The sequence below is a fragment of the Molossus molossus genome, unplaced genomic scaffold, assembly GCF_014108415.1.
Source record: "Molossus molossus isolate mMolMol1 unplaced genomic scaffold, mMolMol1.p scaffold_m16_p_5, whole genome shotgun sequence".
NCBI lineage: Eukaryota > Metazoa > Chordata > Mammalia > Chiroptera > Molossidae > Molossus > Molossus molossus.
In genome coordinates, this window is record NW_023425388.1 from 3,158,922 (window position 1) to 3,181,744 (window position 22,823).

General features: G+C 58.8%; 1 protein-coding gene across 1 annotated transcript in view; it reads left to right on the forward strand.

Moving 5' to 3' along the window:
- The window catches only part of ITSN1 (intersectin 1), a 194,583-nt gene that overhangs the window by 163,371 nt on the left and 8,389 nt on the right, over window positions 1–22,823 (forward strand). Inside the window, exons 29-33 of the mRNA XM_036242922.1 lie at window positions 3,681–3,802; window positions 5,269–5,375; window positions 10,814–10,997; window positions 12,860–12,958; window positions 17,472–17,639. Coding sequence (XP_036098815.1) covers window positions 3,681–3,802; window positions 5,269–5,375; window positions 10,814–10,997; window positions 12,860–12,958; window positions 17,472–17,639 — 680 coding nt within the window. The remainder of the gene's footprint in view (window positions 1–3,680; window positions 3,803–5,268; window positions 5,376–10,813; window positions 10,998–12,859; window positions 12,959–17,471; window positions 17,640–22,823) is intronic.

The following is a 22,823-nucleotide window of genomic DNA, read 5'->3' on the forward strand; positions in this document are numbered from 1 at the left end:
CCTGCTTCGCCCTCTCTCTTCCACCGGAAAGGAGCCGGCAGACCTCGTTTATCCTGGGTCCCGAGGGGGGAAGGACCACAGCCCCCCACCCCTAAAGAAAACTCTTCTATTTGAAATGACTTTTCCATTTACGCTGCTCTGAATAATGGAGCTTTTAAACTCTCTTGTTTTTCTAAATATTCAATTTTCAGAGGGAGGATTTTTTTTTTTTAAGTTCAAAGTGCCTATTTTAAGTCTTTAATGGTCTGGCATTTACCAGCAAGAATTTTAAAAACAGCTTCTGTGGGTCAGCTCAGTCGCTGGAAAGACGATTCCCAGCCAGCATCGTTGGTGCCTAACGCCGAGACCATCTCCCCAGAAAATCTCTGCTTTTTACTGTGTTCTGGGCTTGGAGAGGCCCTCTGGGGTGACCCCCGGACTCCAGCTGACTGGTAGGGGGTGTGATGGGGTGGAATTTGTTGGGGCAAACTGCCATGCTCACCCAGCCCGCCGGCACCCCTCGCTCCGTCAGCTCTGACTTGGGCCCCCTGGGTGGATGACCACGCAGCCTCCTCGTGCCCCTGACCGCCGTGGGCAGCAGACCTCCAGTCCGCCCCGCACTGGCCCCGGCACCGGCCCCGGCACTGCAGATTCTTGCACCAGGGGCCCGAATCCAGCCTGGACTCTGAGCTTCAGAACCACACCGTGTAAAACTTGAAGAGCAGAACTTCTGAAACCCAGAGCAAGCCGGCTCCTGTCACCCTTCCTTGCGGGCCCTTGTTCCTGGTCCCCCCATGGGCCCTTGTTCCTGGTCCCCCCTGGCTCCTTGCCTGCTCACTCTCAGCCTCCTTCTGCAGAGTGTGATCCTGGTCTGGTGGCGTTGTCACCTTCTGGTCATGTGCTGGTTTCGCCATGGGATGCTGCTGGCACCTGGGGTGGGCAGTCCTCCAACCTGTGCACTGTGGGCCACCTGGCGGTCGGTCCGCCCACCGAATTCCAGCCCCAGTCATCATGACCAACCACCAGGAGTCCTTCTCAGCCCCGGCTTGAGGGAGGGCGCAGCACCATGGCCATCCTGCGGAGGGCAGCACATCTTCATCCTGGGGGGGTCGTGGGCCACCGGACCCGAGGTTCTTAGCTGTACTCTGCAGGGCAGGCACCTCCTGCATCAGCAACCCGCAGCGCCCAGCACAGTTAGTGCCAGAGTCACGGCAGGACATCAGTAAATATCTGTCGAATGAACGAATGAATGAGATCCATGAACAAGCTTGAAGAGGACCTGTGAACCCCCTAAAATTGTGCGCGAAATGTGCATGTGGTGTGCGTCATGCACGCATGTTTTCTGGGGCAGAGTGTAGTGTCCATCAGCTCCTGTGACCCGCAGGGACGCTGGGAGGACTGGTAGGCCAGGGTCCCGTCCAGCCTGGTGTTTGTGTCCCTGCAAACATCTCGGCTCACTGCCTGCGAGGTGGGGTTAGATCCGCAGCTCCACGGATGTGCTGACACCCCCGCGGGACAGAGGGTCCTGAAAGTCCCAGGGGGTTCTCACCAGGCCCTGGAACGGAAGGGCTGCCCTTGAACAGGAAATGGCCTTCGCCCTGGGCCCATTGACTCACAACAGGAATGTTTGGTGAGGACGCAGGCACGCACGAGAGGCATATTTCCTGGGTGGCTTTCCTAAGGAGAGCAGAGAGGTTGGTGACAGGGCTCAGCGTCCCATCCTCCAGAGCTCCGTAGCCGGGTGCAGTGCTGATGCCACTGTTTTAATTAAGCACAACCAACGCCCCGGGGCGAGGGGAGCAGCTGCGCCCAGCTGGCGGCTGAGCAGAGGCGTCCGGATGCCAGGAGGCTCCCCGCATCGGCTCGCGGCTGTGGAGGGGCTGCAGAGACCTTGAAAGGTCGTGGACGGATGGGTGTGGAAGGTGTTAACGAAGGGATGCTCAGCCTTGCAGCTTTCCTGGCGTCCGCCTGCCTGTCCTGGGATTGTCCTGTCTCGGGATGAGAAGCTACAGCATCCCAGGAGGGGCATTTGGCCAGGGTGGGGACACACCGAGGGCTGGCAGCCAGAGGTCATCTCCAGCATGGTGGAGCATTCACCAAGAAGTCTATGATATCTCTCGCCCCGAGGGCTCGTTCTATTTGCAGAAGCTTCCAGCATACAGATCAGATCAGTCAGGAGCCCAGACAACTCCCTCGGGGGAAGACGGAAACTTGGAAGAACCCCCGACAGTCCGGAGCAGGCCTCACCGACTTCAGTGTGCCTAAAATAATCACCTGGAGAACGTGTGACATCACAGGGTTCAGGACCCAAGTCCAGAGAGTCTAGTCATCAGGGGCTGGGGCACCTGCATTTCTAACAGGCTCCCAGGTGACGCTGATGCTGCCTGGTCCCTGGTCCCGCAGGGGCTTGCACACTGTGTTTCATTGCGCCCCCTTGTGGGGAGAAAGGATGAGAACAAGTGAATGGGACCCAGTGTGCCTGTCCCCATCACCCCACAGGACAGACACCTCCCAGTCTATTTTACAAATCTGATTTCTGGGATTAAATACAAAAATTATAATAGGGAGGGGTGACCCTCCCTGATAAAAGGCCTGGAAGAGGTTCTCCTGAATGGAGCACCCCGCCCCCGATTCCAGTGTGCATGTCACCGTCACAGGGCAGCCTCTGCCAATCACCCAAACCTCCAATAACCAGCTAAGGAGCAGAGGCAAGGTGGGCGCCACCTCAGCCACGTCGGGGCGCCTTGGGCATCTGTTTGCAGCTGCAGGGGCTCCCCTCTCCGGCAGGCTGACGGCCCGGCTTCCACAGGCGTGGGCAGCAGCCTGGTCTGGGAGAGTTTACCCAGCACTGATGGGACAGGCCCATCAGGAGCCTCAACACAGGTTTACCGAATTCCTGCCTGTAGCTCGGACCCGACGCCAGTGTCCTAGGGCAGGCGGGGCCCGGCGTCCAGAGCCAACACGTCAGCGACTGGCTCTTGGCTGCTCCACCACCAGCTGAGAGACCTTCGTGAGTCCACCTCCCTGAGCCTCAGCCTCCTGGCCTGCAAATCGGAGATCGCCGCCGTCTCTCCGTGGGCACTGACACAGCCACTGATGTCAGAGCCGGCACGGGCCTGGCACGCGTGGGCCCTCGGGAGATGGCGACGGTGCCGAAGTCTTCTCGCTCAACCCATCTCAGCAGCTCCAGTGAGGCCGCAGTGAGCCTGCATCCGTCTGCCGAGCCGCTGTGGCGAGTGGCCACAGGCTGGGTGGCCCGAGGCCGCCGAAGGAATTTCTCAGTTTCGGACAAGAGAAATGCACAGTCAGGGGTGGGAGGCTCCAGGCCAGGCTTTGCCCCAGGCCCTTCTCCGCTCCTGTCCCTGGAGCTCCGGGCTTATAGAGGCGGCAGGCTCGTCCTTGTCCCTGTTGGCACGCGGCGTTCATTCTGTCTGTCTGTCTCAGCTTCTTCTAAGGTTTGGGGCCACAGTAACTGAGTGTGACACCATCTTAATGTGATGACATCCGCAGAAACCCTGTTTCCAAATCAGGTCACAGTCATAAGTACCAGGGGTAGGACTCGAACATGTCTCGGGGGCACGGGACACAAGTCAACCCGCAACCCTGCCCGGAAGTGAGAGCACGGCCCGGGGGTCCTCACCGGCGGCTGCGCGGGCGCCCCCAGACCTGCGCTAACCCGTCCCGATGGCTGTGTTTTCCAGGGTGCTCGGACCTTCATCTCCTGGACATGCTGACCCCCACGGAAAGGAAGCGGCAAGGCTACATCCACGAGCTCGTTGTCACGGAGGAGAATTACGTGAACGACCTGCAGCTGGTCACGGAGGTAAAGCAGCTGTAGGTGCCGGGCTTGGGGGGCACTGGCCGCGGTGCAGACAGGGGGGCCCTGCTGAGAGGCTGGGTCCCGATTCGGAGACGGAGACACTTTCAGGTGTTTGGGGAGCATCTGGACAGTCAGCCACGCAGGACAGTCTTACGCCAGAGAAGGGGGTTAAATTCTCACCTGCGGCCAACTCTGAGTCCTCCCCACAGAGGGGCCTAGACCACTCAGGCCAAGGGGCAGTGGGCTCGTGTGGGGTCTCATGGGCAGGCGAGTGGGGGCTGCCCCACGCGGGATGGAGCCAGCCAGCGATCGGAGCCGGTTGGCCTGGCCACCCCTGGCCCTCCGGGCTGGCCTCTGGACATGGCAGCCCTCTGGCTGCTACCTCGAGCCATTCCCAGGACTGCATCTTGCCCTTGAGAAGAACCTGCTTCCTTCCAAATCCCCATGCACCCCAGTCCCAGATGAACCCTCATTTTCTTTCCTCCCCGGGTAACCCCTGAAGGGCCGGCCTTGGCCACTCCGTCCTGACGGTGGGAGATGCAGAGGAGGGAGCCCTTGTCCACACACCGGGGACGGTGCCGGCGGGACAGAGGTGTGCAGAGCTGGCCGCCAGGGTCGATCCACAGTTGGGAAAGTACAGCAATGGTTCATATACCTCTGCCCCCCAGCAGCCCCTTCTCCCTGAACAGCCGGGAGAGACGGGCCTCGGTGTTGGGGAGGACAGGAAGCAGGGTGGGTTGCTGGCCCACGAAGCCACTGTGAACACACGGGAAGCGTCGGTGCAAATGAAACAACGGTGCCCCTTTGTCAAGGGACTTGACTGTCACTAAATATATAGTCTAGGGCATGCGTGTCACCCTTGGGTGTGGCACCTTGGTGCAAGGCCTGGTATACGCAGGCTCAACATTGGCTTAGGTAGCAGGGCTCCGGCAGGTTCACGTAAAGACAGACTGTCCCCACCCCAGGCCTTCGGGAGAGCGGGCCTGCGGCGGCCGGTGTGACCTGTTTGTGGGCAGGGGCTCACCACATGGTCGGTGGGCTGAGATCTTGGGCCGGCCCATTACGTGGCTGACACCCCGGTAGTGCGGTCTGTCACTGGGGCTGCTGTTGGAGGCCCGGCTGCCAGGAGGCTGCTCTCCTCAGAGTGCCCAGGGCATGTGCCAGGTGCATCTTCAAGTCCCCACTTTGCCCCCTGTGCCCAGGGCCTCAGGGCAGCAGGGCAGCCGGTGGGAGGCTCTGGCTTTGTCCTGGTGGCTTGAAGGCTGGTCCTCCATACTGCAGGGACACCCCCCGCCCCCTGTGCAAATCAGGGCAGACCTGATGGGGACCCCTGGGCCCCCAGGCAGAGGAGGGGTGTCTGCTTCGGAAAGTGCCTCCCCAAGACCAGCCCTCCGGCGGCTCTGAGCGGATCCGCGCGCCCGCGAGTTGTGCGCTGTCTGCTTTCTGAACCCCGGTTTCTGCACCTGCAGGTCTTTCAGAAACCCCTGATGGAGTCTGAGCTGCTGACGGAGAAAGAGGGGGCTATGATTTTTGTTAACTGGAAGGAGCTGATCATGTGTAACATCAAGCTGCTGAAGTAAGCTCCCCCTGACTCCCTCTAACCCAGCCTCGCTGCGCCCCCGCGCGCCTCCGTGTCCCCGCCACGCACGCGCCCTATGTCCTCCTGCCTCTGCTCACTCCCACTCGCGAGCACCGTCGCGCACCCCTTTCCCAGACGCACCCCTGATTTGTCCCGGCTCCCAGGTTCTGCTTTGACTGTGGTTCTAGAATTTCCAGAGCCAGGCCACAGGCTCCGATCGCTGGCTGGCTCCATCCCCGCGTGGGGCAGCCCCCACTCGCCTGGCCGGGGCCCACAGCGACTATTGCTCTCCTGAGACGGTCTTGGCCCCCGCAGGTGGAAACGGGGGCTTTCGTCCTTGGCCGTTCCCCAGGGTGACTCTCTGAGAAGCCGCCCTGTGCGTCGTTGGCATTTATTCCTACGTTGGTTCTGGGAGCAGCTGCAGGGCCAGGGTAGAGACCGGCGGTGAAGCCCGGCTTGCTGCCTTCCTCTCCGAGCCTCAGTTTCCCTAGCTGTGTACCGCGAGAGGATGGGGCTGCACCAACACCAGGGTCCCTTCCAGGCCCTCCCTGTGACGCGCAGCTAGAACCCAGAGGCGGTGCAGCCTGGCTCAGCCAGCCGGGAGGGAGGCCTGGCACTCCCTGGGCCAGAGGGACGCAGCCCAGGACCTTGGTCCCTCCCTGACCTCCGCGGTCACTTCCTCGGGAGTGGCTTTTCCTAAACGTGGTCCCTGCGTTGTCCTCACAAGTTCAGGTCCCTGCTTCCTTGAGTGTGTGTTTGGGACGGGGTGGAGGGGGGCTCAGAGCGACGTGAGGGGATTGTACAGCCTCTGCCTCTGTTCCAGGCAGTGACTTCCAGGCGGTAGCTACGAGAACTGCTAAACACGAGACACCTCCTGGTCATTGGGCACTGACACCCTTTCCCTCACATTGTCACAGACACTTGACAGCCCGCACAGCCACAGCCGGCCGGTGTGACCGAATCAAACGTGCCTGTGCGCCTCTTTCTTGCAGATGGGGAAAAAAATATATACATACACACACGCGTGCACACACATGCATACACACGCACACATGCGTGCACACACATGCACACATGCACACACACATGCACGCACACACACACACACATAGTTGTTGTTATGCCGCAGAGTCTAGGCCAGGAGATGACAGTCGCTGCTGCTCTTGAAGACAAATGATCGGCGAGGACCCCAGGGGCTTTAGAGAAATATTTTTATGATCCCCCCCTGAGCAGGAGGCTGGAGGAGGTTCTGAGCGGGGTCTGGGTCACATGGGCTCACAGACAGCCATTGCCACTGGCTGTGTGTCTTTCAGCAAGTCACTGATGTCCCCTGGGCTCCAGCACCCTCGTCTGTGACAGGGGGCGGAAGTGGCACTTACCGCTCAGGGCTCTGATGAGGGCGCCGGGTCCACAGTGAGGCCTGGGCTTGAGCCCCGGGGGCCTGCTGGCACCTACCCACTCGGAGAGAGCTGCCTTGTCACCTGGGGCAGGGGCCGAGGAGGCCCCTGGACCTATGAGTACTGAACCTACTGTGTTGGAGGCGAGTTCTTCTATTTTATTTTATTTTTTAAAAATCCTCATCTGAGGATATTTTTCCATTTATCTTCAGATAGAGTGGGAGGGAGGGAGGGGGAGAGAGAGAGAGAGAAACGTCAACTGGTTGCCTCCTGCATGACCTGACCAGGGCCGGAGACAGAGTCGCAACCAAGGTACGTGCCCTTGACTGGAATCGAACCCGCGACTCTTTGGTCTGTGGGCCAACGCTCCAACCGTTGAGCCAAACCAACCAGGGCAGAGGAACGAGTTCTTTTAAAGCAGACACCGAGGTTTCCTTTGGAAAATATACCTACAGGCGGAAGAGCCTTGGGCTTGGGCAGCTCTGCTGGGGGACGGAGGGGCAGCTGTGTCCCGAGGCGGCTGGCCTGCAGGAGGCCGTGTACCTGCGGCTGGAGTTGCTCCCCAGGCCTGGTCCTCCTGCCGGCTTCTGCCTGGGGGGCAGCTGTGCTGGGGCGGGGCCGCGGGCAGAGCCGGCAACGCTGTGACAGCCGGCACACGGTCACAGGTGCGAGCTCGTGCCCAGCCGCTCAGTGCGGGGCGCCCAGGACCCACCAGAGGTTCTGACCCCACCTCCCCGACGGAAAGAGCAGAACCAGGATGCAGGCACCCCCAGTTTCTGTACGCGCTCCAGCGCCTTCTACCTGTTCTTTTCTGAGCAGAGTGGGGCAGAAAGATCTAGAAACTTTTTATGTTAAGATCCAGGTGCAGCCCGGCCGGCGTGGCTCAGTGGACCGAGTGTTGTCCATGGACTGAGAGGTCCCCGTTCGATTCCTGGTCAGGCCACGTGCCTGGGTTTCGGGCTCGATTCCCAGTGGGGGGCGTGCAGGAGGCAGCCGATGTTTCTCTCTCCCCCTTCCTCTCTCTCTTTTTAAAAAAATCAATAAAAGCATATTTTAAAAAAGATCCAGGTGCAGGCCCCTCGGGGCGGCTGGAGGGGTGAGGCGGAAGTAGGGCAGGGCCCACAAACCCAGGTGCTGGGGACTGTCCACATCAAGACCCCTTCCCGCCTCCTCCAGTGGGAAAAAAAAGAAAGAGCTTCTCAAAAAGTGTTTTTCTTAATTATAAAGTGTTCCGCTCACCTTCTTTTTAACTTAAGAGTAGACACAATTTTAAGCAGAAAAAAGGAAAAAGAGATAACGTATCTTGGGGGTAAAGACAGGATGGGGAAGAGAAAACGGACCGGGGTTGGGAGTGGGGGAGGGGAGGGTAAGGGTCAGCTGGGGGGTGGTGCCCGCGGAGGTGGACACAGCTGCTTCTGGGGAGGACAGGGCAGCGCCCCGAGCAGCTGTGCGGGCTCTGGGGCTGTGCCTACTGTCCACCCACAGGGCTCACAGACCTCGGGCTCCGGAGTCAGGTCACCTGGGTTCAAGGGCTGCCTGTCACCTGTTAGCTGTGTGACTGCGGTTGCATCATTCCATTCTCATGCCTCGGTTTCCCCAACAGTCACCGGGGTCATAAATAATAGAGTCAAAGAGTATTGCCACCCGGGGCAGGTTGATGAAGTGCCAGCTCTCTTGTCCGGGCACTTGGTCTGCAGACAGACGAACACTCGGAAATATTCTGGCTGGTTGATTACTGTGGCAGTCCAGGGCCTCGGATCTGCAAGCCTTTATTTATTTTTTAAAAATTGATTTTTAGAAAGAGAGAGAGACACGTGGATGGGCTGCCTCCTGCAGGACCCCCACCAGGGATCACGCCAGCAACCGGGCCCTGACCGGTAACCCCTCGGTGCACAGGACAATGCCCAGCCAACTGAGCCACCCCAGCCGGGGCTGGGAGCCTTCATCTGAGACCACAGATCGGCTCACCCAAGGGTGGAGCTGCGCTGCACCACCGTCATTCACAGCCGTCTGTCCGAGCCATTCGGCCCGTGCTCACAGGTCTGTGCCGTGGAACATCCCAGGAGACCCACAGTGACCCTGGCGGGTGACCGGGCACAGGAGGGCGGGGCGCAGGCTGACAGTCTGCTCGTGGCCTTTCTTCCTCTCTCCCCATCATTTAAAGGAGGGGTGTGTGGACGTACTTGCAGAGAGGATGTTTTGCTCAGAGGGAAAGAACGGAATGATGGAATTTCTTCCTGTTTCTGCCCCTGTGGGGCTCCCGTCCCCCAGACCGGTGCTATTCCACACCAGTTCCGCAGTGGCCGCCGGCCTTCCTGCGGGCACCCAGCTGCCGCTCTCGGTGCCCAGGCCGCCAACGCGACGTCTCCTCACAAAGCATCTGCTGATCGCTCAGACCTGAAATGCATTGTCCCTCGTTTCTCTCCTTGGCTTGCTCGCCCAGTCAAGGATTTTTTTCTTTAACTAAAAATGTAGAAGAAAAAAAAAGTGACCTGAATTTGTTTTTTTTAATCCTCACCTGAGGACATTTCTGCATTTATCTTCAGATAGAGCGGGAAGGAGAGAGGGAGGAAGAGAGAGAGAGAAACATCGATGTGAGAGAGACACATCGAGTGGCTGCCACCCACACGACCCCAACCAGGGCAGGGGACAAACCGCAACCGAGGTACGTGCCCTTAGTGGGAACCGAACCTGGGACTCTGGTCCGCAGGCCAATGCTCTAACCACGGAGCCAAACCAGCCAGGGCTGACCAGAGGTTTTTTAAGCCTAACACTAATATTGCAGAGCCTCCTTGGAATTGTATAGCCTTACCATGGCCACAAGGTAGCCAAGGAATTCATAGTGACATCTTCCCACCCTTATGTTAAAATCATGTAGCATAACATTCTGTTCCGTCCGTCCATCCATCCATCCATCCATCCAGTCATCCATCCATCCATCCATCCATCCCCCATCCAGTCATCCATCCATCCATCCATCCATCCCCCATCCAGTCATCCATCCATCCATCCATCCCCCATTTATCCATCTATCCATCCATCCATCCCCCCATTTATTTATCCATCCATCCATCCCCCCCATTTATCGATCTATCCATCCATCCTTCCCCCCATTTATTTATCCATCCATCCATCCATCCATCCATCTAGTCATCCATCCATCCATCCCCCATCCAGTCATCCATCCATCCATCCATCTATCCCCCCATTTATCCATCTATCCATCCATCCATCCCCCCATCCATCCCTCCCTCCCTCCACCATGATCACTAGAGTAGGCAGAACAAATCCATGGCCTCATCTGTTGCCATCCTGTCCTCACAGAGCATTGCTGTCCTTGCTGTGTAGGAGCTCAGGGCCCCTTTCTAGAGTCCGGTGTTGGAAGGGTGGGACGCACAGCCATGGCGACCATGGCCCTGAACACTCAGGCTGCAGCTGGATCCCAGAACAGACACCTCCCAACCCTCCAGTCCCTTCTTGGCTTCCAGGACACAACTGTGTGGCTCTGTTGGTCTGCTATCATAGCCATAGGCTTCTCTCTTCAGAACTCCTCTCTGTCAAGTTAACTTCGGGTCAGCCACGGCCAGGAAGCAGCGAACAGGGCGCATGGTCCAGACCATCCTGTGTACTCGGCTGTGGCGAACTCATAGGACTGTGTTTCTGTGGAAGCTGACTTACCACTTAGTTATGTTTCACTTAGTCTGAAACGAGCCTGCGTGTCCCCTGCCAACCGCATTTTCCCTGGGGCGGGATTGGTCCAGAAACAGGCTCGGCACGGGGGCCACACCAGCTGGGTCCTTCACCCAGATAACCTGTGGTGACATGTTGGCACAGGGACCCTCTGCGTAACCGAGCAAACGATTCCGTGTTTGCCGAAAGGCCGCGATGACGCCCCTGCGCAGCGCTAGCCTTGTTCCTCTCCTGTCCCTGCCCCCACACGGACCTGTCGCGGCCTCGGGGGCCCCCATGCGCACCCTGTCTCCGTGCGGCGGACCGTGCGGGCGGAAGGTGGGGTCTCACTCGCTGTGTCCCGCGCAGAGCGCTGAGAGTCCGCAAGAAGATGTCCGGGGAGAAGATGCCGGTGAAGATGGTTGGGGACATCCTGACGGCCCAGCTGCCGCACATGCAGCCCTACATCCGCTTCTGCAGCTGCCAGCTCAACGGGGCCGCCCTCATCCAGCAGAAGACAGACGAGGCCCCCGACTTCAAGGACTTCGTCAAAGTGAGCAGCCGGGCCGAGGGGCCCTGCAAGGGCTGTCCTGAGGCCGCCGGGGTGTCGGGGCCCGTGCAGATGTGTGCGTGCAGATGTGTGCGTGCGTATTTCTGGGCCTACAGGCCGGGGCCCTGGCTGACAGGTGTGGTTGTGGCCAGAGGGGCTTGGAGCTGTGGTCCAGGTGCGAGCGCTGTCGTTCGGGCGGAGGCTTGGGTTCCCAGGAGGGCTGGCGGGCTCGGGTTCCTATGCTGGTCCATCTGAGCGCCCTGTTCTTTGCTGGCCTCTGCCCACACCTGTGGAGGGAGTGGCCAGCGCTCCCCATGGACCCTCTGTTCTCTCCCCAGTTGGTTCTGATGGACTCCAGGCAGCTCGTGGGGGGCGGGTGAGTGTGACGGGCCAGGAGCTCCGCCTCGGGGGGTGACAGGGGTCTGGAGACCCGTGTGCCCACGAGGGGACATTGGGGGTGCTGCTGGCGGCCCAGGTGGGTTCCTGCTGGGCAGGGGAGCCCACACAGTCTCTCTCAGAGGGAAAGAAAGAAGAGAGAGCAAGGCAGCTCTGTTAAACAAGTACGTTTTGATGGACAGACAGAAAGTAGTAATCATGATGGCAGGCTTGTCTTCGTCCCGAGGCCTCTGGGGCAGCCTTCCCTCCTCCGCGGCAGGTTTGTGGAACCCTCCCTGGGGCTGGGGTCTCTTCCAGCCCACAGCATCACGCGCATTTGCTCTGTTCCTCCCCCCCTGTGTTTCTCAACAGTGAATGGGGCGTCCTGAAGTCGTCCTCAGGGGACAGATATTGCTAAGAAGTCGGTCTGGGGTGGGCGGGGGATGCGGACTGGAGGCAGATGCTGGGCTGCGGGGTGCCATGGACCCCCTGGGGCTGCGGCCAGGGGGCGGGTCTTCCTGGGGCGCAGGCTGGTGAGTTCATCGCTGGTGCCCTTGGACTTCAGGGAAACGCTAACACCAGCCCAGGGAGGGGGCTTGTTGCCCCCCCTTGCCTCCCCCACTCCCTCTCCCCTCATCAGCTCTTCCCCCCTCATCCCTGCGGAGTCTGACAGCCGTTGCCAACTTTGTGTGTTCCTGGAGTGACCTAGGCCACGGCTGGGCCGGGGTAGGCGCTGACAGTTCCCAGGGCCCAGTGACAGCGATGTGATTGCCTTTTGGGGACAGAAGGACTCTTGTCCTCCAGATAAATGGATAGAACTGGCAAAAGTGGAGGCAGAAAGAGGCCGGAGAGGAGACAGTCTGCAGAAACCAGGGTCCTGACCCCCTGTCCGAGCTCCACTGCCCCTGCCCTGCCTGGGGCTCCCCGGGGCGGGGGCAGGCTCCACCCGGGGGGCGGGCTCCATCTGACAGTCAATGACATTTAGCCCTCCAGCATCTCGGCACATAAGGGGCCTTTATATTCTGACCCTGGAGTCCTGTGATCGTCCTCGTTCCTGGGAATGTTATGAAGTTCTTGCAGATGTCCAGCAGAAATAGTCTCTAGTCTCATTTCTGTAAGGAACCGTGAGTCCCATGGAAGGGACCTGGAGAGCAGGGCTTCACCGTGGTGCGGAGTCACACCTGCAGGTCTCTGGTTCTGCGCCTGGAGAGCCCTGTCCTGGGTCAGGGTAACTGACCAGGCCCTTCCCGCTCCATGCCCCCAGCGGCCGTTCCGACACAGGAGATGCGGCGAGGGTGGGGCGTCCTGCCTTACACAGTGCTGCCGTCCTACGTGACGTCGGCGCTGCCGTCCTACGTGACGTCGGTGCTGCTGTCCTACACGACATCGGTGATGACATCAGTGCCGCTGTCCTACGCGACGTCGGTGCCGACGTCCCTACTGGGTTTTGCACATTCCTCACACACGGTAAAAGAAGCCTCTCGTTTCAGAGATTGGCGATGGACCCGCGGTGTAAAGGGATGCCGCTCTCCAGCTTCATCCTGAAGCCCATGCAGCGGGTGACAAGATACCCTCTGCTCATCAAAAACGTGAGTCCTGCCCCGCCTCTCCAAGGGCAGGGCTGCTTTCTCAGCCTCCAGGGAGCCAGCGAGCTCCCCACCAGCCTCTGGGCGCTGGAGGCAGATGTGGGGAACACAGAGGGGGGCGCTGCTGATCCCGGGAAAAGCTAGTGACACGCGACCCCCAGCTGCGCGATCAGGTGGCCGCTGCCCTGTGGGTTGGGAAGTGAGAGCTCAGACGTCCATTCTTTCCCTGGCGCAGGCACAGTGCCTCCCAGCCTTGAGCTCAGCAGAGAAAGAGACATCGAGGTCCCGCCAGCCGCCTAAGGGAAGCCCCTGTGAGCCTGTGTGCCTCTCCGTGTTACTGTCCTGTCCCACGAGCAAGCGGAAAAGCAGTTAGCACTTCAGAGTCCCCGTCTAAAATGAACGAAAAGACTGAGGTGTCCCTGAGCCCGGGGTTATGCGGCCAAAGGGGCCCAGCCCCTGGGAGGCTTCAGTCCTGCCTCCTCTGCGTGGAGAGTTCGCGGCCCGGGCGTGGACCTGTGTGTTCACTGCCGCGGGGTCTCAGGGCAGAGTCTGAACACGTGTGTGCGTGCGCACAAACACACATATTTCCATACACATAAGTGTGCACACATGTTTCCATTTCACGATCAGTCTGTGTGTGTAATAACGTGTACTAAACACACAAGTGCACACCAAGCCTGTTCTCGTCGAGGCCACAGAGCCGGCTCTGGGCTCCTGCCCTCTTCACGTGTACCCCGAACCTCCTTCCCCGTGCGAGTCCTGGCTCTCCTACCCTCCGTGTGTTGTCAGCGTGCTCAGTCCCGCCACAGGTCTCCCTCCCGTAAGTGGTCTCCTCAGTCCAAGCAGCCCCACCCACCAAATGCCCTGTGGCCGCACTGGCTCCTTAGTTAAAGACTTGGTTCTGTGGTTAATCCTCCCCCGAGGGTATTTCCTGCACTGATTTTTAGAGAGAGGAAGGGAGGGAGGGAGAGAGGGGGGAAGAGAGAGAGAAAGAAAACCATCCATGAGAGAGAGACACATGGATTGGTTGCCTCTCTCACGCATCCTGACCAGGTCCAGGGATCAAACCTGCAACCCAGGTACGTGCCCAGGAATCGAACCCGTGACCCCTCGGTCCACAGGCTCATGTTCTAACCACATAGCACACCAGTCAGAGCAAGAATTCGTTTTTGAAAGAAGCTATTAACCAAATGCACAACCAGACATTTCGGAGAGGCAATGTTCATGATCAGTAAAGAACACAGTCAGGAGCTCCCCCGTCTGGCTTGGATCTCGGTCCTACTGCTGTGTCTCCTTGGGCCAGCTGTTAGCCTCTCTGGGCCTCAGTTTCCTTATCTGTAGAACAGGGACCCTAACAGTACCTAGCACATAGCCTTGTGGGAATTAACCGAGTTAATATGTGTCAAGTGTCTGGATCATACGAAGCAGTATCAACGTAAGCTTTGTCACTTACGTGCTGAATGTTCAAAAAGTTCAGATTCGCTGGTAGTGAAAGAAGTCATAGCTATACAGGATACGCTTTGTTTTGGGCTCTCAGACGGGCATGGATTGGGGAGACCGTAGGCCCCGGTGCGGCGAGGGTGCCGGTGGAAGGGAGACTGTGCAGACCAACCGCAGGGCCTCCGGGGCTCAGACGTCTGCCTCTGGGAGAGCACCCTAAAGAAATATCCGCCTGGTGGGTGCTCAGTGGTTAGAGCATCGGCCTGTGGCCTAAAGAGTCATGGGTTTGATTCCTGTCCAAGGCATGTACCTTGGTTGCGGTTTGGTCCCCAGTTCTGGTTGGGGTCGTGCAGGAGGCAACCAATTGATGTGTCGCTCTCACATGGATGTTCCTCTTTCTCCCTCTCTCCCCCTTCACTCTATCTGAAGATAAATGGAAAAATATCCTCAGGTGAGGATTTAAAAAAATAATAATAGTCAACCCGGCCAGTGTGACTCAGTGGACTGAGTGTCATCCCAGGGACTGAGAGGTCCTGGTTCGATTCCCGGTTGGGGCACATGCCCGGGTTGCAGCTTGATCCCCAGTAGGGGGCGTGCAGGAGGCAGCCAATCCAAGTTTCTCTCTCACATCCATCTTTCTCTCTCTCTCTCTCTAAAAAAAATCAATACAAATGTATTTTTAAAAAAGGAAATCATCAGAGGAATCTCCAAACCCTGGGAACAGCATGACGTTTTATGGGAAGGGAAGCGGAAGCACACTGTGGTCCATCCTCCGACGACATGTCACAGAGCCTTCACGATGATGGACTGTGAGGACATGTCACCAAACGGGGCGGAAGTGATGTAGGAAGTGGGACAGAATGACCTGGCCGTCTGATCCAATTTTTATTTTTTTTTAATCATGTTTATATGGATATAAACAGAGTATGTTAAATATACAGACAAAGGTCATCTCTAAATATGGAGATTATGGGTGACTTTTGGGTTCTTTTTCAATAACTGAATATTGTACATTGCACAATCTTACAATTAGAAAAATTAGTAAACCTATTGTCATGTTAAAACAAAACAAAACACAGAGTCATGGAAGCAGGGAACAGACTGACAAACCTCAGAGGGAAGGGGGTGGGGGTGGGGAGAAATACACCAAAGAACTCAGATGCATATATGCACAACCAAGAACACAGACAACAGTGTGGGGAGCCCGCCGGTGTGGCTCAGTGGCTGAGCGTCGACCCTGCACCAAGAGGTCACCGGTTCGATTCCCGGTCAGGGCACAGGCCCAGGTTGTGGGCTGATCCCCAGTGGGGGGCGTGCAGGAGGCGGCCAGTTGATGTTCTCTCTCATCGATGTTTCTGCCTCTCTCTCTCCCTTCCTCTGTCTCTTAAAAAAAAAATAGTGTGGGGAAGGCAGGAGAGAGGTAGGAATAGGGAGGGGGGGTCACTGGGGGAAAAGTGGGGGAACATCTGTAACACTTTCAACAATAAAAACTTAAAACATTAAAAAAAGGGAACAAGACAAAACATGAGTTCATGCGACCCCGCTGGGGGGCGGCAGCCCGGGGCAGTGGCCTCACCAGCTGCGGTCAGCACCCCCCTCCCAGCTCTGGAAATTTCCTTTCCCTGAGTCCCGGCCCCAGGCTTCTGATACGGCCTTGGATGAGGCTTTGAGATTTTTCAGAGATTCCAACGTGCATTTTTCTCAGTTTGTGTGTCTGCTTAGGACTTTAAACCCAAGTATCCTTTTGCGACGAGACAGTGTCCAGAGTGAGGCCCATCTGAACGGTCTGCCAGGCACACCTGCAGGGGCTGCGGTTGGGGTCCAGACCACCGCGAGGCGACTGTCACCCTACAGTGAGGCCAAGAAACTGTTGGCTTCCCAGCGCGTGTAAAAGCTGTGTTTACTCGATACTGCACGCCAGTAAGTGTGCAATAGCATCGTGTCTGAAAGGCAGTGTGCATGCCTTCATGAAAAATACTGATTGTGCCCCGGCCAGTGTGGCTCAGTGGTTATAGCGTCGGCCCACAGACCAAAGAGTCTCGGGTTCGATTCCGGTCAAGGGCATGTACCTAGGTTGCAGTTCAGTCCCCGACTCTGGTCGGGGTCATGCAGGAGGCAGCCAGTCAATGTTTCTCACATCGATGTTTCTCTCTCTCCCTCTCCCTCCCACTCTATCTGAAGCTAAATGGAAAAATATACTTGGGTGAGGATTAAAAAAAAATACTGTATTGCTAAAAAATGCCAACCATCATTTGAGCCTCTTGGAAAAATGCTGCCAATAGACTTGCTCGAGCCGGGGTTCCCACAACCTTCCAGGTGTAAAAACACACAGAACAGTAACACGAGGAATGTTGTTTGCATGTGGACAAGGCCCGGGCAGGTGCGCCCTCAGCGTGCTCCGGGCACTGTCCGGGGGCACCTGGGCCGTGCCTCGTTCCCGGGGCCTCTCCCCTGAACGGCGGCGGCGCCTGCTCTCCAGGACAGCACTTGCTCTCGTACTGAGCACCTTCTAAAGCCCAGGTGCTTTGCAAAGTGCTTCGCTCGTGTCAAGTGCTCCCGTCCTCCCAACAGCTTTGCAAGGAGCGCTGTTGGCGCCTCCGTTCCCCACGTGAGGAAACAGGCTCGAACCTGCACGACGGCCCCGGAGCACCGCTGCGCGAGGCCAGTGCAGGGGTTTCCACGCCGAGGTCTAGCGGCAGGACTGGCTCCCACGGCCTCGGGCTTGGAGGAGTGTCTCCCGGAAACGCCCATTTGCGCCCAGGTCCAGAGGTGCCCGACGCCTGCTGCAGTGCTCGGACCCGGGACACAGCCGTTCTCCCGGGAGCAATCCGGGCGGGGTGCATGGTCACCTTGCTGCAGCACTGCCCTCCTCATACCCCGAGGACAAGTAACGTGGCACCCCCTGCCCCCCAAGGGGACCTGCAGGTCATTGCCGCTGTGTGTGCCCAGAGCTGCAGGGCTCACGTGTGCACTGTCCGGGGGGTCTGAGCCGTGCGCTACCTCTGCCGGGCCTGGCCCTCCAGGACAGCCAGCCCCAGGCCCACCCCAAGGTTGCTGCCTTTGGTCTGCCCTGTAGATCCTGGAGAACACTCCGGACAACCACCCCGACCACAGCCACCTGAAGCACGCCCTGGAGAAGGCGGAGGAGCTGTGCTCCCAGGTGAACGAGGGGGTGCGGGAGAAGGAGAACTCCGACCGCCTGGAGTGGATCCAGGCCCACGTGCAGTGTGAAGGCCTGTCCGAGGTGAGCTGCCTGGGGCGGGGTGGGACCCGGCGCCCGAGCCGGCCCTGAGGGGACAGAGCGTGGACCGGCCCCTGCAGCCCACAGCTTGCTGCTCTCTCTGGCTGCTAATTGTCTAGTTAGCTCGTCCACTGGGTTTTAAACTTTCAAATTCCCCCCATTTCTAGAAATTCTACTTACCTTCCCTGACCTGCTGGTGTCTCTCTGGGGTCTCACCCCGGCGCCAGTGGGAATGCTTCTCACTGAAGTCCTGACACCTCTCAAACATGACCGTGTGTTTCCCGTCTGACGGCTCCGGCAGCGGCCTTCGATCTCAGGCGCTGAGTGCTCTCTCCCGGCCGGCACACAGGCGGCTTCTCTCCCCGTGACCTTTGGGTGTGAGCTCAGTGTTCCTCGGTCCGAAGTGGCACTCCTTCCGAGAGGATTGCGATGAGGATCACCCTAATTTAAGTAGAGAGGGTTTGGGGGCCACACTAGCTGTGTGTGAAGTGTGGTTTCACCCTGTGTGAGAGCTACGTCCTTAGGACCCTTTCCGTCCACCCTCATTGGGGTCCACAACATCCCGTCTCCGTGCTCGTCCGCGCTGTGCTTGCGTTTGCGTCCCTCCTCTGGGCCCCCTTGCGCGAGTTCCCGTTAGCTCCCCGTCACACGGGCCCTGGATCGGCACCTGCCCGCAGCCCACGTGGCCACTGCCCACGCCGGGTCCAAGACCCCAGACTCGCAGGGCAGAGCCGGCCTAGGGCTTGTTTATCATCCACAGTCTGCATTTTCTTTCTGTGTTTGGTCCCTGAAAATGTCTTATCTTTATTTTACCACCTTGCTTACATTTAAAAAGCGCATTTTTGTTCTTGTTAATCCTCACCTGAGGATATTTTCCCATTGATTTTTAGATATAGTCAGGGGAGGGGGGGCATCGATTGGCTGCCTCGGCACAACCCCAACCGGGGCCGGGGATCGAACTTGCAACCCAGGTTCGTGCCCTTGACTGGAAGTAGAACTCATGACCCTCAGTCTGAGGGCTGACGCTCTAACCGCTGAGTCAAACTGGTCAGGGCTAAAAAGTGTACTTTTATATTTCACTCGGTTTTAAAATCTTTCACTGGGTGGTCAGAGTATCTAGTCTCCCATACTCCCAGAAGCAGACGTCTCTCCCCTAGTACTTCACTTTCTCCTGTCCCTCACCTCCCTTCAGTGTTAGTCATGCACGCATGTACACACATGCGTGTACACATGTACACGCACGCACACGCACGCACGTACACGCACACACATACCCACATGTGCACACCACTCACTAGGGTTCACCAAAGTGCCCCGGCCGAGTGTGCCTCCCTCACCCGCTTTCCTGGGGCTTCAAAGGCTGTCACTGCCTGAGGACGGCACCACCAGTCCCTCCCTGCCCCTCCCGTCCCCCTTCAGTGTGGGGTGGGGATGCGAGTGTGGAGACAGGCCTGTGGACTCCAAGGTGATGGACCGGGATCCCCTCCCTGCCCCTCCCGTCCCCCTTCAGTGTGGGGTGGGGATGCGAGTGTGGAGACAGGCCGGTGGACTCCAAGGTGATGGACCGGGATCCCCTCCCTGCCCCTCCCGTCCACCTTCAGTGTGGGGTGGGGATGCGAGTGTGGAGACAGGCCGGTGGACTCCAAGGTGATGGACCAGGATCCCCTCCCTGCCCCTCCCGTCCACCTTCAGTGTGGGGTGGGGATGCGAGTGTGGAGACAGGCCTGTGGACTCCAAGGTGATGGACCGGGATCCCCTCCCTGCCCCTCCCGTCCACCTTCAGTCTGGGGTGGGGATGCGAGTGTGGAGACAGGCCTGTGGACTCCAAGGTGATGGACCGGGATCCCCTCCCTGCCCCCTCCCATCCCCCTTCAGTGTGGGGTGGGGATGCGAGTGTGGAGACAGGCCGGTGGACTCCAAGGTGATGGACCGGGATCCCCTCCCTGCCCCCTCCCGTCCACCTTCAGTGTGGGGTGGGGATGCGAGTGTGGAGACAGGCCGGTGGACTCCAAGGTGATGGACCGGGATCCCCTCCCTGCCCCCTCCTGTCCACCTTCAGTGTGGGTGGGGATGCGAGTGTGGAGACAGGCCGGTGGACACCAAGGTGATGGACCGGGATCCCCTCCCTGCCCCCTCCTGTCCACCTTCAGTGTGGGGTGGGGATGCGAGTGTGGAGACAGGCCGGTGGACTCCAAGGTGATAGACCGGGATCCCCTCCCTGCCCCCTCCTGTCCACCTTCAGTGTGGGGTGGGAATGCGAGTGTGGAGACAGGCCGGTGGACACCAAGGTGATGGACCGGGATCCCCTCCCTGCCCCCTCCTGTCCACCTTCAGTGTGGGTGGGGATGCGAGTGTGGAGACAGGCCGGTGGACACCAAGGTGATGGACCGGGATCCCCTCCCTGCCCCCTCCTGTCCACCTTCAGTGTGGGGTGGGGATGCGAGTGTGGAGACAGGCCGGTGGACTCCAAGGTGATGGACCAGGATCCCCTCCCTGCCCCCTCCTGTCTACCTTCAGTGTGGGTGGGGATGCGAGTGTGGAGACAGGCCGGTGGACACCAAGGTGATGGACCGGGATCCCCTCCCTGCCCCCTCCTGTCCACCTTCAGTGTGGGGTGGGGATGCGAGTGTGGAGACAGGCCGGTGGACTCCAAGGTGATGGACCGGGATCCCCTCCCTGCCCCCTCCTGTCCACCTTCAGTGTGGGGTGGGGATGCGAGTGTGGAGACAGGCCGGTGGACTCCAAGGTGATGGACCGGGATCCCCTCCCTGCCCCCTCCTGTCCACCTTCAGTGTGGGGTGGGGATGCGAGTGTGGAGACAGGCCGGTGGACACCAAGGTGATGGACCGGGATCCCCTCCCTGCCCCCTCCTGTCCACCTTCAGTGTGGGTGGGGATGCGAGTGTGGAGACAGGCCGGTGGACTCCAAGGTGATGGACCGGGATCCCCTCCCTGCCCCCTCCTGTCCACCTTCAGTGTGGGTGGGGATGCGAGTGTGGAGACAGGCCGGTGGACACCAAGGTGATGGACCGGGATCCCCTCCCTGCCCCCTCCCGTCCACCTTCAGTGTGGGGTGGGGATGCGAGTGTGGAGACAGGCCGGTGGACTCCAAGGTGATGGACCGGGATCCCCTCCCTGCCCCCTCCTGTCCACCTTCAGTGTGGGGTGGGGATGCGAGTGTGGAGACAGGCCGGTGGACACCAAGGTGATGGACCGGGATCCCCTCCCTGCCCCCTCCTGTCCACCTTCAGTGTGGGTGGGGATGCGAGTGTGGAGACAGGCCGGTGGACACCAAGGTGATGGACCGGGATCCCCTCCCTGCCCCCTCCTGTCCACCTTCAGTGTGGGGTGGGGATGCAAGTGTGGAGACAGGCCGGTGGACACCAAGGTGATGGACCGGGATCCCCTCCCTGCCCCCTCCTGTCCACCTTCAGTGTGGGGTGGGGATGCAAGTGTGGAGACAGGCCGGTGGACTCCAAGGTGATGGACCGGGATCCCCTCCCTGCCCCCTCCTGTCCCCCTTCAGTGTGGGGTGGGGATGCAAGTGTGGAGACAGGCCGGTGGACACCAAGGTGATGGACCGGGATCCCGAGCTGGAATTCTGTGCTGATATGCAGTCAGGGGCTTTCACCGTTTGGTTGGCTCACTCATTCGTTTGTTCGTTCATTCATTCCTCGTTCATTCATTCATTCCTCATTCATTCATTCATTTCTCATTCATTCCTCGTTCATTCATTCATTCATTCCTCGTTCATTCCTTCATTCCTCCATCATTCAATAAGCACTGAGCACCTGCCATGTGCCCGCTCAGCCCTAAACACCGAGGACGTGGAAGTCAATACGATGTGACCTCGGCCCTCTCAAGAAGCCTGCAGTTCTGGAGGAAGTTGAGGGTCAAACCAATATTCACAGCAAAATTAGAGGGGTACCACGCAGACCTAAGTGCCCAGTGCTGTGGGAACACACTCCGGGAGGAGGGGACAGTCGTGGAGGGACTCAGGGAAGCGTCGGAGGTGACACTTGGCTGGGTGTTGAAGGATGAAGCTGTCTGTCTCGGAAAGAGTCTGGGGAGGGCATTTCGGGGGAGGGCACAGCCTGAGCAGGACGGCGGGGCCCGGAGCGCGATGGGTGGCAAGGCTTTGAGGCCAGTTGCCACCAGGGTGAGGAAGGCCCAGGTCTCATCCGAGCAGCGTTTGCCGGATCCTGAAGACAGTGGACCCGACCAGCTCCTCGGTCTGCCTGGCAGAAGGGCCGCCGCAGCCCACGTGCGCTAGAAAGGCCCCTCCCTGCCTCGTGGCTGCAGTCCGCCCCCTGCAGCCTCCAGTGAGGCTCTTCACCTTAAAGCTTTAAGAACAGCATGGCCGGCCCTGGCCGGTTTGGCTCAGCGGTTAGAGCGTCGGCCTGCGGTCCAGAGAGACCCGGGTTCGGTTCCCGCTAAGGGCACGTACCTCGGTTGCAGTCTGTCCCCGGCCCTGGTTGGTCGTGTGGGTGGCAGCCACTCGATGTGTCCCTTTCACATTGATGTTTCTCTCTCTCTTCCTCCCACTCTATCTGAACTACAACAACAAAATAATGTCCTCGGGAGAGGATAAAAAAAAAAGAATAGCATGGCTGGTGTGGCTCAGTGGTTGAGCATCGACCCATGTACCAAGAGGTCGCCGGTTTGATTCCCGGTCAAGGCATATGCCCAGGTTGTGGGCCCGATCCCCAGTGGGGGGCGTGCAGGAGGCGGTCAATCGCTGTTCTCTCTCATCGATGTTTCTCTCTCTCTCCCTCTCCCTTCCTCTTTCTGAAATCATAAAGAAAAAAAAAATTAAAAATAAAATAAACGCTGTCATTTGATTTCTGTGGCCCATAGACCCTCTTTGAAATAGGCCACTGTCCTGCAGTGACCGGTCTTTCCTCACTATTGCCACAGCTACTGCTCTGTCCACACGTGCTCAGTCACGCGGCTTCTGTCTCCTGCCCCTGTTCCGGGCACACACCAGTGCCTCCGTTTCAGTTAGATGCTGCCTTGGACACTCTTGTCTGTTCCCAGTTCATACATGCTGGGTGTCAGCCCGGCCAGTGGAGGCCCCGCCCTTGGAGGGCGACCAGTGGCACCACACTTACGTGATAAGTTGCCTTCTCTTGACCGTTGTCCCCAGGCGACTCGGCCTCGCTCTTGGCAAGAACAAGGGCTGGAGTGG